Source organism: Erithacus rubecula (genome assembly GCF_903797595.1).
Source record: "Erithacus rubecula genome assembly, chromosome: 6".
Classification (NCBI taxonomy): Eukaryota; Metazoa; Chordata; class Aves; order Passeriformes; family Muscicapidae; genus Erithacus; species Erithacus rubecula.
In genome coordinates this window covers 46,045,921-46,059,492 of record NC_136688.1, presented here as the reverse complement: position 1 = coordinate 46,059,492, position 13,572 = coordinate 46,045,921, and the positions used below count along the sequence as shown (strand labels likewise).

The following is a 13,572-nucleotide window of genomic DNA, read 5'->3' as shown; positions in this document are numbered from 1 at the left end:
AGATTTGTTCCATGTTGGAGTGGACGATCAAAACAAGGAATACAATTAACATAGTAAATAAACTGAAGTGGTGACACAAATCTTTCAAATTTCCAGCTCCCTGACAGAAGAATTTCAAACAGTAGACAAAAATGAGCATTACATACACAGATAATTAATGCATATCTGCATTCTTCATAAAACCATTATCAGCACTCCATCAGAACCCACCTGTGCTGGTTTGGACTGGGGTAGAGTTAATTTTCTCTCCAGGGCCTGGCATAGGGCTGTGTTTTGGATTTGTGCTGAAGAGAGGGTTAATAATAAAGAGAATTTTTTGTTATTGCTGAGCAGGGCTTACACAGAGCCAAAGCTTTTTCTGCTCCATGCTAGGGAGGAGACTGGAGGTGCATAGGAGATTGGAGGGAGACACAGCCAGGACAGGTGACCCAAACTGACCAAAGGGATATTACAGACCATATGGAATCATGCTCAGTATATATATGGGGAAGAAGGAGGATGGGGGAACATTTAGAATGACAATGCTTCACTTCCCAAGGCACCACTACACACAATGGGGCCATGCTCACCTGGAGATGGCTGGACACCTGTCTGCCTGTGGGAAGCACTGAATGTGTGTATGTGGCTTTTGCTTTTCCTATTAAATTGTTTTTATCTCAGCCCACAGGTTTTCCAGCTTTACCCTTCTGATTCGGAGTGGATGCGTGGGGCTTGGCAGCTGTCTGGGGTTTATCTACAACACTACTCAATTACATTTAGGTAACTGTAGTCCTAGTAACATTCTCTATCTTCAAAATCACTACACTAATCTTAAATAGCCTTTTGTTACACTATTTTTTCCTCACATAGTCATATTAACTTATATCTAGTGGTACAGTTATCTGAGAAAGAATTTGACATTCTGCAAAGGAAAGAATAAACAAAAGCATTTACCAGTAATTTCACCCACATTTACTACATTAGTCCAGAATCATCTCTGAAGAAATGAATATCTCTTTCCTTTGAATGCATGTCAAATATGCTCAGCAGCATAGATCCTTCACATATATTCAGTGTTAACCACCAGAATTTCTGGCTTATCTATTTACTACGTTGATATCAATATCATTCTATGGAATAAAAAGTAACACAGAACGAGAAAAAATATATTAAAAAGCAACCACTGATACCATAGCTATTTGCATGCCATTCCCTTGCCCTCCTCCCTATGGCTTGTTACTGAAAAAGAACTCTATTAACTGATCACTGAAAGGTTTGGGACAATAAATTTTTAGTCTAAGCTCATGGTGTAATATTAACACAATATATTATTTTCATGAACAATACTTCTATTAGTTATCTGAAAAGGCATCCATGCAAATGGATTGGACTGGCAGAATTTACCATAAACACAGCACAAAGTGCTTAAATTATCACTGTTATTCTAGTGCATAAAGAACTCCAAAGTTCTATACAACTTCCACTGGGCCAACACAGTCTTTACAGATGTCCCACAAACCATTCCAGTTGGTATTCAATGTGCAGCCCCCAAGAAATAATGAGCTTAAGGCAAACTCTCAGTCACAGCAGTGACAGCAAAGAAAATGAAAGTAAGAAAGGCAAAGGAAAAATGTTTAAGGAAAAACACATCCTTTACCAAAATGCAGGTTAAGTGAGTCATGAACATCTCAAATGGCATATCAAGTACTAAACTCTAGTTGGAATCTTTTTCAGCTCATAGGTTTTACAGGTGTGGGGAAAAACAAAAATAAAATTAAATCTTGCACTGAATCTAACTAACTATACTCTAACTCATTTCTAGTTCTCAAAATGGAAGAGAAATAGATGTCCTAATCCTGAGATTTTAAATGAAATTACATAAAAGTGATTAGCTGTTTATACCAGCAGAATTTCGGTGCAAGCAGCAATCAGGCAATGACTCATGTTTTGCTATTTAATATGGACATAAATCCTCCCCCTCAAAAAGCTCAGTTACAATTTCAGCAGTGAAAATGGCATCTTTTCTGCTTCTCCCTTTAAAGACAGGATTTTTATCTCCAAGCCTGCCCAACAATGTAAGCAACACTATAATATAAAAAAGTGTATTAAAGCAGATGCCTTTCACATTTCTCTTTTACATGTTTATTCTGACAGAAATAATACAATCAACCCCTACTCAAAACAAAATACAATTAGCATGTTTAAAGCATTTTCTTTCTGTCCCTAGTTGAGGCTTCTCAATATACTCTTGGTAACAGAAGTTACCAAGCAATTTCACTAAGGAGGAGGGGAAAAAAACCAGTATATACTGCTTCAGAAAATCTGACCACAAGCTGGTCAGCTGCACTTCTCCTGCAGCACAGACAAACAGCAAATCATCCTTTTTTGTAGAAATAAACTACTGCAAGAAAAATGCAATGGTATTATTGAGTGCTACATCACTTCTGCTGTGCAACTCTGTTAATATCAATTGTGTTATCAAATGCTTTGATCCACCTTGAATCCAACTTTCCTGGTTTACTCCAGGTAAAGAGAAATGCTTTGGAATTAAACAGCTTTGAGCAACCTTTAATCATAGTATAAACTGGTGGCTCCAGGGCTTAATGTTGTTCTTTGTTCAACAATAGCCATGGGGAGGCAGCAGGGATGGGGAGAGGGAGAAGCTACCTGTTACTTAGCCAAATTAATTTACTGGTTTTATTTCAAAAAATGTGGAATTTTTACAAGAAGCATAATAGACAATTTCCACCCAAAGCTACTTCAATAAACAAAAAGCACCACAGGTTCTCCAAGATTTTTCTGTTTATACCTTTTCTTTTGGGCAATCACATAAAAACTTATATAGAAACTTATTTTATTTAAAGTTACACTGCTTTGCCATTTAAAAAACATAAAAACTAATTATATCATTCTGATTTAAGATAGAGTGGGGAAAGAAAAAAGATTTTTTTTTTTTTTGGTTCCCCACAATCAAATAGGATATTTAACTCTAAAAACTTATGAGAAAAATGCCCTAGGAAAAAATGCTTTATTGGTCTATTTCCAAAGTTAGAAGCATTCTCTTAAACTGGATGATCCTTGAAAAATGGGTAAAGATAAGAAGAATGCATAAATTACTTTTTTCCCTGTTAGAAAAAATGTAAGACTATGCTCTTTGAGACAGTAGCCTTTCTTCACCACTATATATTATATTAACTTACCAATGTGGGTCACCTTCATTTATATAATCTTACAAACATTGTCAGTCAAAAAAAAAAACCAACAAAAAACCTTAAGTCCTACAACAAAGCTCTGTTACTATACTCATCTTGGACTCACACACACCTAAAATAATGCAATTCCATTCATGCCAGTTCACCTATACCTGCTTACACACTGCCTAAATCTGACTTTCTTATAGTAAATTCAAGAACAGCAAGAAGAACATGAAAGCAGGCATTACATGGAAACACTGAAGCTAAACTCACACTGCAACGTGTTTCTGTAAACAAAGCAACTGCAATTTTGGAATTATGCAATGACTAAGAAGTACTGTCTATGTGTGGTCTGTTAGGAAAGGTATATATTAAGGGATAGATGGGCAAGAGGTTTCAGTTAATGAGTGCAGTAAAAATTACCCTTGTCCTGCTCTGAATTGATATGACTGACAAGAAATGACTCAGCTACTCTGTACATGAGAGTTGCACACATTCTCAGAATCCACAGTCATGAACATGGAATAAACAGAACTGCTGCTGGAACAACTGCGACCAAGAGCCCGAGATATTTTTATTTCTTAACATTAACCCCTCATAGACTAATGTTTTCCAAAGAGAACATGAAGAAACATTTTTCTGAATGTAAAAGAAGTTAAATAGAATAATTTACATAAGAATAACTGCATCATCAAAAGTCCATTCAAATAATTATGTGGATGTGAAATATCTGGTACCTTCTGCTTGTGTAGAAATATCAGACAGCAGCAAAAAAGCCTCAGACAGATGTATGCAGGAGATCTAGAGGTGGTTTTTTGTCTCTTTCTTCATTCTGTTTAATTATCACTCTTAATTTACAAGGGTGGAGAGGCCATAGGGAATTAGCATTCAAAGGCAAAGATTCCATCTTGTCAAAGAGTGTCCATGAGACAGCCAGGCAATTCATGGAGAGAGGAACAACTTCAAACTGCAGTGAAAGTAATGGTCATGTAAAACTGGTTTTCACAGACCTTAGGCCTAGGAGTTAGTAGAGCCTTGGTTTCCAAAGGCTGTAAAGAATACTGTTACTGTTCAGACTCAAAGACACACCCACAACTCGATTTAGGAAGGTAAAGATACTTTGGGGGAAAGGGGAGGAGAATCAAGATATAAGAATGTCAATGACATATTAATTCTCAAAGGGTGAATTTCAAGAACAACTTGGTTATGAACAATTCCCATCAATGTGCTTTTGTATTATTTGTCTTTTTTAAAAAATCTTTGCCCGAGGACATAACTGTCTTTGGCTAGAGATGCTACTTCTGGCCTCAGTTTTTGAATCTGTAGTGACCTTATTCAGGTACAGAGTCCTATAATTGTGTATAATTAATACAGTTGGTTCTTCAGCTGTAATATGGGTTTTGCTAGACTATGTCAATAGAAGCCCTTACTATAGAAATCACTTCAATTTTCTTTTCTGTTTGTCCTCAAGAACTAAAAGTAACTTCTTTTATACAAAAAACTGCCCCTAAAAAAGATTAAATAAGATGCTCCTGCCAACATTGGAGAACTTCTCAATGAATAATGTAGACCTCTTTGAGTTGCTTAGTCTCAAGGACTGTCTACATTCCCATTCTGTTTCCACAGTGAAAAAAGTGTTGTCTGAGTGATGAAATAATCCTGGTTTTGCTTCCTGTGACATAAAGTTTTGGGCTCCAAGGCTTGACAAAAAAAAAAAACGAGGGTAACTCAGTTCTGGCATTCAGAGTACCAGCTGGTGGAACAAGGACAAAAACATTAATATTACTAAAGGTAACTCTAAAAATAGCTAAATGAACTATTACACAAGTTTACCCCAGAGAGCAGGATTAATTTTAAATCTGAACAAAGCTATTTCTTGTCTCATTCCAAATTCTTCTGTCATAGCATATCTGCTAAGGCACAGATGCAGGCCCAAGATTGCAGTCCTGGCTCCTGAAGTCCTAAAATTATAATCAGAATTTCACCTCAGTAAAACAATTTCCCTTCACATAAAGTTTACAGTTAGCAATATGAACCGATAATGGAGTTCTATCCCCCTTGCTTTGTGGGGATTCAGAAAAGCTTTTAGACAGCCCTGAATAATACAAGGTGTATCAGCATATCAGCACTAAGAGCCACTCTTCCAAAGTGTTTCAGAGTACTCAGATTTTTTGGGGACAGGTACATACTACTAAACTGCTTTTAAGGAAAGAGTAGCTGTATCAGTAACTGCTCTTTCTTTGTGCTAGCAACATAAGGGGTCAGAGTGCAGGGTCACTGATGCATCACATATGTGAAAGGCTTCCTATGCCCACAACAAAGCAGTCCTCAAAACAGCAGAAGGAATTTGCAAGAGAAACATGTTCAGTAAATAAGGAATGGGTTGGATGTTCACATTTAGAGGATAGTGGTCATTGGCTCAGGGTCTCAATGGACACTTGTGATGAGTGATGTCCCTGAGAGTACTGGAGACAGCCCTGTGTGATATCTCTATCAATAATCTGGATGAGGGGATCAAATGCACCTTTGGTCAGTTTGCAGGTGACACCAAGTTCAGTGGGAATGTCACTGTGCTGGAGGGTAGGAAGGTTCTACAGGGAGATCTGGACAGGCTGGATCCATGGGCTGAGGCCAGTGGTATGAGGTTCACCAAGTCCAAGTGTCAGGTTCTGCACTGGAGTCACTCACAACAACTCCACACAGCACAACAGGCTGGGGCAGAGTGCCTGGAAAGCTGCCTGGAAAAGGACCTGGGGGTGCCATTTGACAGCAGCTGAACATGAGCCAGCTGTGCCCAGGTGGCCAAGAAGCCCAATGGCATCCTGGCTGTGTCAGCAATAGTGTGGCCACCAGGGCAGGGATTGTCCCCCTGTACTCAGCACTGGTGAGGTCGCAGCTCAAATGCTGTGCTCAGTTCTGGGCCCCTCATGACAAAAAAGACATTGAGGTGCTGGAGCACTGAGGGCAACAGAATTGGGGAAGGGTCTGAAGCACAAGTCTTGTGAGGAGCAGCTGAGGGAGGTGGGGGTGTTCAGCCTGGAGAAGAGGAGGCTCAGGGGTGACCTTATTTCTCTCCACAGCCACCTGAAAGGGGTTTGCAGCCAGGTGGGGATCAGCCTCTGCTCTTGGGCAACAAGTGACAGGATGAGAGGAAATGGCCTCAAGCTGTGTCAGGGGAGGTTCAGGTTGAAGATGAGGAAGAATTTCTTCACTGAAGGGATAGTTAAGGCTGCCCAGAGTAGCGGTGGATTCTCCATCCCTGGAAGTGTTCAAAAAATGACTGGGCATGGCACTTAGTGCTATAGTTTATTTGACATGCTGGTGTTTATTCAAAGGTTGGACTCAATGACCTTAGAGGTCTTTTCCAACTTTAATGATTCTTTAAGCCTATTTATGTCAAAGGCCTCCTTATACAAACAACAGCTGATGCTTTCTATTCTCTGGTCATTTCAGTCAGTACTTCACAGATTCAAAGTATACATTCAAAACTAGAGTAACAAGAACTAAATCTGGTTTGCTATTGACAGGAGAGTCATCTACCAGCTGTGAATTCTTGTTTATGCTCCCATTTATAGCAGCACAAGCAGTTGCATTTTGTTCCACACTTTGTTAGAAGCAGGCATCTGAAAATTTTGTTAGAATTAGCATGAATTCCCTAATCTGACTGAGATTGCATGGCTGCAACAGCATCAGCACTAGCACACAAAACTTATCAGTACCATGCAGTCACATAATAAAAGGAGAGGAGTGCTCCTCTCTGATATCAGGAAACCTTCTTTCAGCTTAACTGGACTGTGAAACCAGACAGCAGGAAACCATAATAACTTCATAAATACCATAAACCAGCCAAAGTCTCAGACATTTCACTCCCCCAAGCATTGTTCCCATGTGCTATTCAATTCCTTTGTGCTGGCATAGGTCTTTTTAAAGTATACAGAGCCCAGGACCACACAATCAGTCAGTTTTAAAATTAACCAGCATTTTCAGGGTTTGCCTCAGGTAAAGTCCCCAGTGTGCTATGCAGGCAAAAGGGCAAACATAGCACAAACACTGGAATAGGGAGAGGACTTGCACTGCCATCTTCCTGCACAGTAGCGTGAGAAAGAAAACTGAAATGTAGATTCTTCTCTCTCCTTCTTTTTTTTTTTTGTTTTTTTTTTTTTTTTGTTTTTAATGCTTCTCTATGCATTATATCAACTCTGCTCTGTATATTCACAGCTGGTTCCTCAGTTTCGATTTCAACTCAGCAAATAAGATTAACAGAAGTATTTGCACAGATCTAAATTTAAATAGAAGTATCTGACTTAGAAACACGTTAGTAGGAGTCAACAGGTCCACCTTTTACTGTAAGATGAAAGAATCAATTTTATACTCATTACTTTATTTGCAGAACACATTAAAGGTCAAACAAATAATTAATCTGTCCAACTAAGTGAATCAGAAGGAAACTTTTATAATAAGTTGCAATTTGAAAAATAAAAGATGGGGAAAATGAGTAAATATTTTTTAGGTTGATATTTACAGCTTGGCAGGAGAGACAGAAGAACTGTTTTCCAATATGCTGAGCATTACAGCTGGATAGTTCAGTATACCATGTATGCATCAGGACCATAAGCTGCATCATTGGAATAGAGTAGCAAGTTTTCATTATTATGTAACACACAAAAAAAATGATACCATGCAGAAAATCAGCTCCTAAAGTTACATGTAAATGAAAGCTTTCATTTAAAATCAACTTATTTTAAAGTGATTTGCCTGCACCTACAGAAAAATTAAATTTTCCAAAATCAACACCATCATTAAAAACCAGACAAAAAAAATTTAAAACCCCACGAACTTTTAAATAGTAGTGGTTTTGACACCCACAAGCAACAACATATAATGTATGAAAAGATGTTCAGAATTTGAGAATGCTCTAGCTAATCAAGGACAGCCTGTACAATAAAGTACAACTTTTCTGGTTGTAGCTGTGGTCTTTTTAAACCATCCTGAGCTTAGAGGCATTGAATTTTTTCCAGTCTAGACAGAGTATCTATTGTGTCCTTCAAAACTGTGCTACATATTTTAGAAAGGGATTGTGTTGTTTTCTACACTGATAGATAAGATCTCTCTAAAAACAAAGGTTTTGCTCCCAAAAGGGTGAATGATTCCATCTCCCACCTTGATAATTCCTTATTACCCTGTTATTTTGAGTATGACATAAATGTCAAGGTCTGGAAGCTTTAGTACTAAGCAGGCACAAATAAAATAAAATAAAAGTAGCTGAATACAAAACAATACAGTGCACACAACAATGTAAAAGCTCTAGGGAAATCTATCAGAAAAGTCCTCAGAAAACAAACCAACCTGCAGTGCACATGGCAGTAAGTATCCAGAACCAGATTCTCACCAGGCAAAGAATACCTACTTTGGGCTGTACATCATAAAGGGGTGAGCTACAGTGAGACAAATTAATGTCAGTAATAACATGAATCAAGCATCAGAAAACATGGAAACTAAGATGACAGGCAAAAGCTCACAGCAGGAACAAAAATTATTTTCCCTGAGCTGCTTATTGCCACTGTCCTGGAAGAGGTCACAATGCCCTGAGGTGGAATGCAAACTATTCAGTTGCTTCAGTGTGTTCTGGCAGCTCCTCTTAATCTGCTGATGGTTTTATGATAAGCCATCAATCTTGACACTGACTTGGTTGAGACTCACAGCTGTTAGGCTGTCCTTGTTCTTCTGTTGGTCCAGCATCATGCAAAGCACAGACAGAATATAACTCTTCAGTGATTCCTGTTAGAGGTTTCAGAAATCACCAAACACACAAACTGAAGCTCTAAAACAGATCTGAGGCACTCAGATGCCTCTCACTCCCTAAGTCCCTAAACCCATTTGATTTCAATGTGAGTTCATAAACATCCCTGACAGTCTGGTCTAAGGAAGCCTAGCTCCCCTACCAGAATCAAGGTTATATGAGATTAAAACAAATTACAGTCCACTTTGTTACCAAATTCTTATTAAATTAGAACTTGATTGGTCTAATTGCAGATAGTTACCTAATTAAAACCATGTATTCTGGGCATCAGTAATTTAAAGCAGAAGTTCACTTATGCTCAAGTCAAAATAAAGTAACCCTAGCCACCAAGAGAGCTACTACATCCTCTCCTTTTGCTTGCAGAACTGTTTCTATATCCACATGACGTAGCAAATCAAAGAGTTGATTTATCTGAAAATTAATGTGACTAGAAATTATCAGCTTTAGCTAGATCTTATCAATCTACCTCATTACACAGTTATCTGAAAAATAGTATTAGCAGAAAAGGGGAGACTGAAAGCAAAGACATTCACTAGATATAATAATGAGAGAGAGATTAACTTTTCAGGATTATCAAATTTACAATTATCACTTTAAAATGTGAAAAAAAATTGTGACAGGGAACAACCAAAAACAGTTACAATGAAATCATGTCCCTATGTAACTGAAATCTCACACAAGATCAATGTATCAATGTACCACAAGCTAAAAAAACATCTGTAGGTATATAATTACAAAATACTAAAGAGAACACAAGCAACAGAAATTTACAAAATCTGTGGCTATACATCATAGCTAGACACAGACAAGACACTGAGGAAATACAAAATAATCATTAGATGGTTACAAATACACACAGATGAGCAAACAATTAACTTCATAGCATTGGTAAGTAAAATACCTTGCCAGAAACTCTACAGTACTACTGGCAAATGAGAAGCAAAAAACACAAGAAGCAAAAAGAGAAAAATAACTGATGAAACTCAGAGTTGAGAAATTAATACCTTCTCATATATACAGTAAGCAAGAATCAGTCACTAGGGAGAAAAAGAAAATCTATTCTCTCCAACTTGGATCTCAATGTACCATTTTCAGACTATTATAGCAAAAGACTTCAGGAGCAGAAATCTTCTGAAAACAAGTATCTAGCAGACATGCAATAACTCTGCATATAAGCAAATCCAGGTTCAAGGATAGGGAGAAGTTGGGGACAGGTTTTAGAAGGAAAGAATGTGAAAAGAGAAGAAAGTGTTTGAGTTTTTTGTTCAGATTGAAAGCCTTTAAAACGTGAAGACTCTTTCTGAACTTACCCAGAAAATCAGTAGTAAACATTAGCTTTGCTGTAGCATACAAAGGTTTCACTCAGTATTAATCAGCTCCATTGCAACAAGTTGTACAAGCAACTCTGAAGATACTTCAGTAAATTTAAAATCTTCAACTTGCAGATTAGGGTGCAATAAATAAACGAAAATACAAAAGACATTGTGACAAAGGTAGTATTTAGATGCTCTCTGTAGATGTTTAAGGTGAGAGATTTGCTTTTTTTTTTATTGTTCTTGTATATTTTTAATGTATATAGAGATAACACCATCCTTTCCAAATGGGATACAACAGAGGTGTAATTAACAATTTGTTTCAATCTCAGGAAAGCTATTTCTATAGACAGATTTTCAGAAAAGGCAGTGTCTTTTTGGATAAAATCAAAGAGAGTCTCACATAAGGAACAACCTAAAGGACAGTGAATAATGCATCCATATGAGAAAATGAGTCATGGAAAGACTGGACTGACATTACTATCAAACAGCAACAGGCAGGGATATTGTATTAAAATAGATTTTAAAAATTCCTGACAAGCTAAAACTACATACTCTTGTATATTACATAAAAGGTTCTTCTTGGTTACAGGAAGTTTTTCCACTCTGCTTTTACTCCCCTCAGTAGAAAGACACAGATATGCTATTCAAGAGCAAAAGCTTCCACTGGGTTACAGTATTAACATACCTGCACACTGAGACTACCTTACAAAAAGCCTATCAAGCAGACTTGAAGGTACATTTCAGCAATGAGAACAATGCAGAGGAAAAAATGAAAGCTTCATTAAAAGAAAAAGAATGTTATGTCTCAAATACAGCTGCTCAAGTAGAGAAAATCAGTCAGGAGAAGGTCAAGGCCAGGTTGAAAAGCAATTGATAAGATGAAAGACATAAAGTGGAACCTTCTGCCATTTAAAAAGGCAATGATCTAGTCAGAACATGCATGCTGGAAACGTGATGTTTAACTGAAAAAAAGAGCAAAGAAATTTGCTACCACAGTGGAAAAGAAAAAAAAAAAATCACCTACTCTGGTTGTTGTGAGGTAAAACCCAGAATGGATACTTTCAGTGATATATACCACATGCAAACTGTTTCCTCTGAATTTCCCTACAGTCAACTTGCTTTGATTACAGCAACTAAGAGCAAACAAGTTTTAAAATCCTCTATTTAATAAATTTCAGCATAAAAATACTTAAACCATAAACAGAAGTAAGTATCAAAAGCAGTATCAGTGGACAAAAATAATAACTTCAAAATACTGTCATGCACCTCGAAAAGAGAGCATCCTATCACCAAGAATATCTATTCTAAATACTGAGCACAGGCATGGAATAGAAAAGCACTTAAAATAGCAGAATAAGCAAACTAAGAGGGAGCTGCAGCTGGTTCTCCAATTACTAGGTATTGTTTAAAAATGCATATTCAACTCAAAATCTCCCAGAACATTTGTACTCTCAAAGATAACTTACACAGTAGTTGAAAGATCCATATTTTAAACTACCAAATTTAAGTTATTCAAGTAGCTGCAAATAAATACTTTCAACAAGAAGAAGGAAGTAAAATGAAGAAAACCAGAAGACAGGGAAGTATTAACATAGTATCTTCTACAGTAATTTCTAAGGACTATAGAACTAATATCTCAAGTTTTCTCTTCTCAAAGTCCAAACACACACAGGATGCTAGAACAGCTCTGTTACCAGCCTGTGTTAACTGCCCATCAGTGAATATTTGCTTAGAATGAGTATGAACTCCCTGAATTATTAATGTTAATAACATTAACACTCAGGGAATCTTGCAAAATCAACTGCAGGGGAAAACATGATTAAGTACAACTCTGTGCTGGTGAGGAACATATCAAAAGCTCAGAAATTCTTATACAGGTACACAGATACCCCATTATAGGGTGATTTTTTTTTTTTTTTTTTAAATTACAGTGCCTATTTTTATCTTCCCTATATGCTTAACATAGTTCAAGCATAATAGACAGAAAATCAAAGGAGTTAAGAGCACAACACTAAAAGAGCTGTATGCAAACATGATGGGCAACAATGTTTCACAACAACATTTAAGGAAATACCTGAGTAGATAAACAGCCCTTTCAATATCACTGAGTTCTTCATCAACTGTCAATCTTTCTATTTCTTCCGGCGTCTGTCAAGTGTGAAATAGACATATGAGTACACAATGCCTTACTATTTCTCGGTTTTAATCTTAAAACAACCCCTTTCTCCTCACACATAGAGGGAAAGCTTCATGAGTAATTCGAATTCATGAAAACCCTACCCAATATTTCAAATTCAACCAAATAAATCTTTCACCAGAAAAAGAAGGATTGAAGTACAGTTTCAAGTCAGATACTATCACTATTAAACAAGTGGCATATAATTTAATCTAAAGACCCAAGTTAGTTTATTTCTTTCCCATTTTAATATTCTTATACTGAAAACATTAAATCTCTGCTATATAGAATTCGAGGTTATTTACTCTAAAATGAATGACAATAACGTTTCGTATTCTGGTGCTATAAAAAAAAAAAAAAAAAAAAAAAAAAAAAAACCAAAACCAAAACAAAAAACCCTGGCTATTCACTTATTTATGCATAATTAAAAGACACAATTTAAAATGGATTTTAAAGCATCGTTCTTTTTCGAGGTATATACCTTCAGGCTCCTGCGTACTGGCCGCTCTATAATAGTTAGTTCCTGCAGGTCTTCTATGTATCCAAAAAGAGTGCTATGACCAAAATCCATTTTGGAGGTTACCGGGCGCATGTAACAAGTACAGCGTTCGGCAGCGGACGCGGTCCCCGCGGCTCACATCGCAGCGAGGGCGGCAGGAGCGGCGCCCGGCTCGGCGCGCACACTGCGGCAGCGCCGCCGGCCCCGCGCCCACCAGCCCGGCACAGCCCGGCCCGGCCTCCTGCCGGCAAACTTTGTGCGCTCCGCCGGGCGGGCAGGCGGCGGGGCCGGCGGCCGCAGCCCCCTGAGCCCGTTGCTGCCTCGGCGGGCGGGAGCTCCCAGCCAAGTTTGCCCTCGTCGCCGGCCACCCCCGTCCGCAGCGAGGGCACGGGCGCCAGAAGGGCAGGGCGGAGCCGCGGCCGCGGGCTCGCTGCTCACCGGCGGGGCAGGAGAGCAGGGCGGGGCAGGGCGCGGAGAGGCGCGGAGCGGAGCAGCCCCGCCGCGGTGCGCGGTGCCGCCTCTCCGCCCGCCCGGGAGGAGGGACGGGCTGTGGTGCAGTGACGCTCCCCGCCCCCGTCCCGCGGCGCGGCCCCTCCGCTCCCCCCCGG

At 38.6% G+C, this 13,572-nt stretch overlaps 1 protein-coding gene across 3 annotated transcripts in view; it reads right to left on the bottom strand.

Annotated features, from left to right (window-relative positions):
- PPP4R4 (protein phosphatase 4 regulatory subunit 4) overlaps positions 1-13,257 on the bottom strand; it is a 57,871-nt gene extending 44,614 nt beyond the window's left edge. The window contains exons 1-2 of one of the 3 annotated variants that reach the window (XM_079309194.1): positions 12,947-13,257; positions 12,364-12,437 (exon numbers count right to left, since the gene is read on the bottom strand). In XM_079309194.1, coding sequence (XP_079165320.1) covers positions 12,364-12,437; positions 12,947-13,057 — 185 coding nt within the window. In that variant the 5' untranslated portion in view covers positions 13,058-13,257. The remainder of the gene's footprint in view (positions 1-12,363; positions 12,438-12,946) is intronic. The other 2 variants (XM_079309193.1, XM_079309196.1) reach the window with 2 other exon arrangements.
- Between the last annotated feature and the right edge of the window lie 315 nt (positions 13,258-13,572).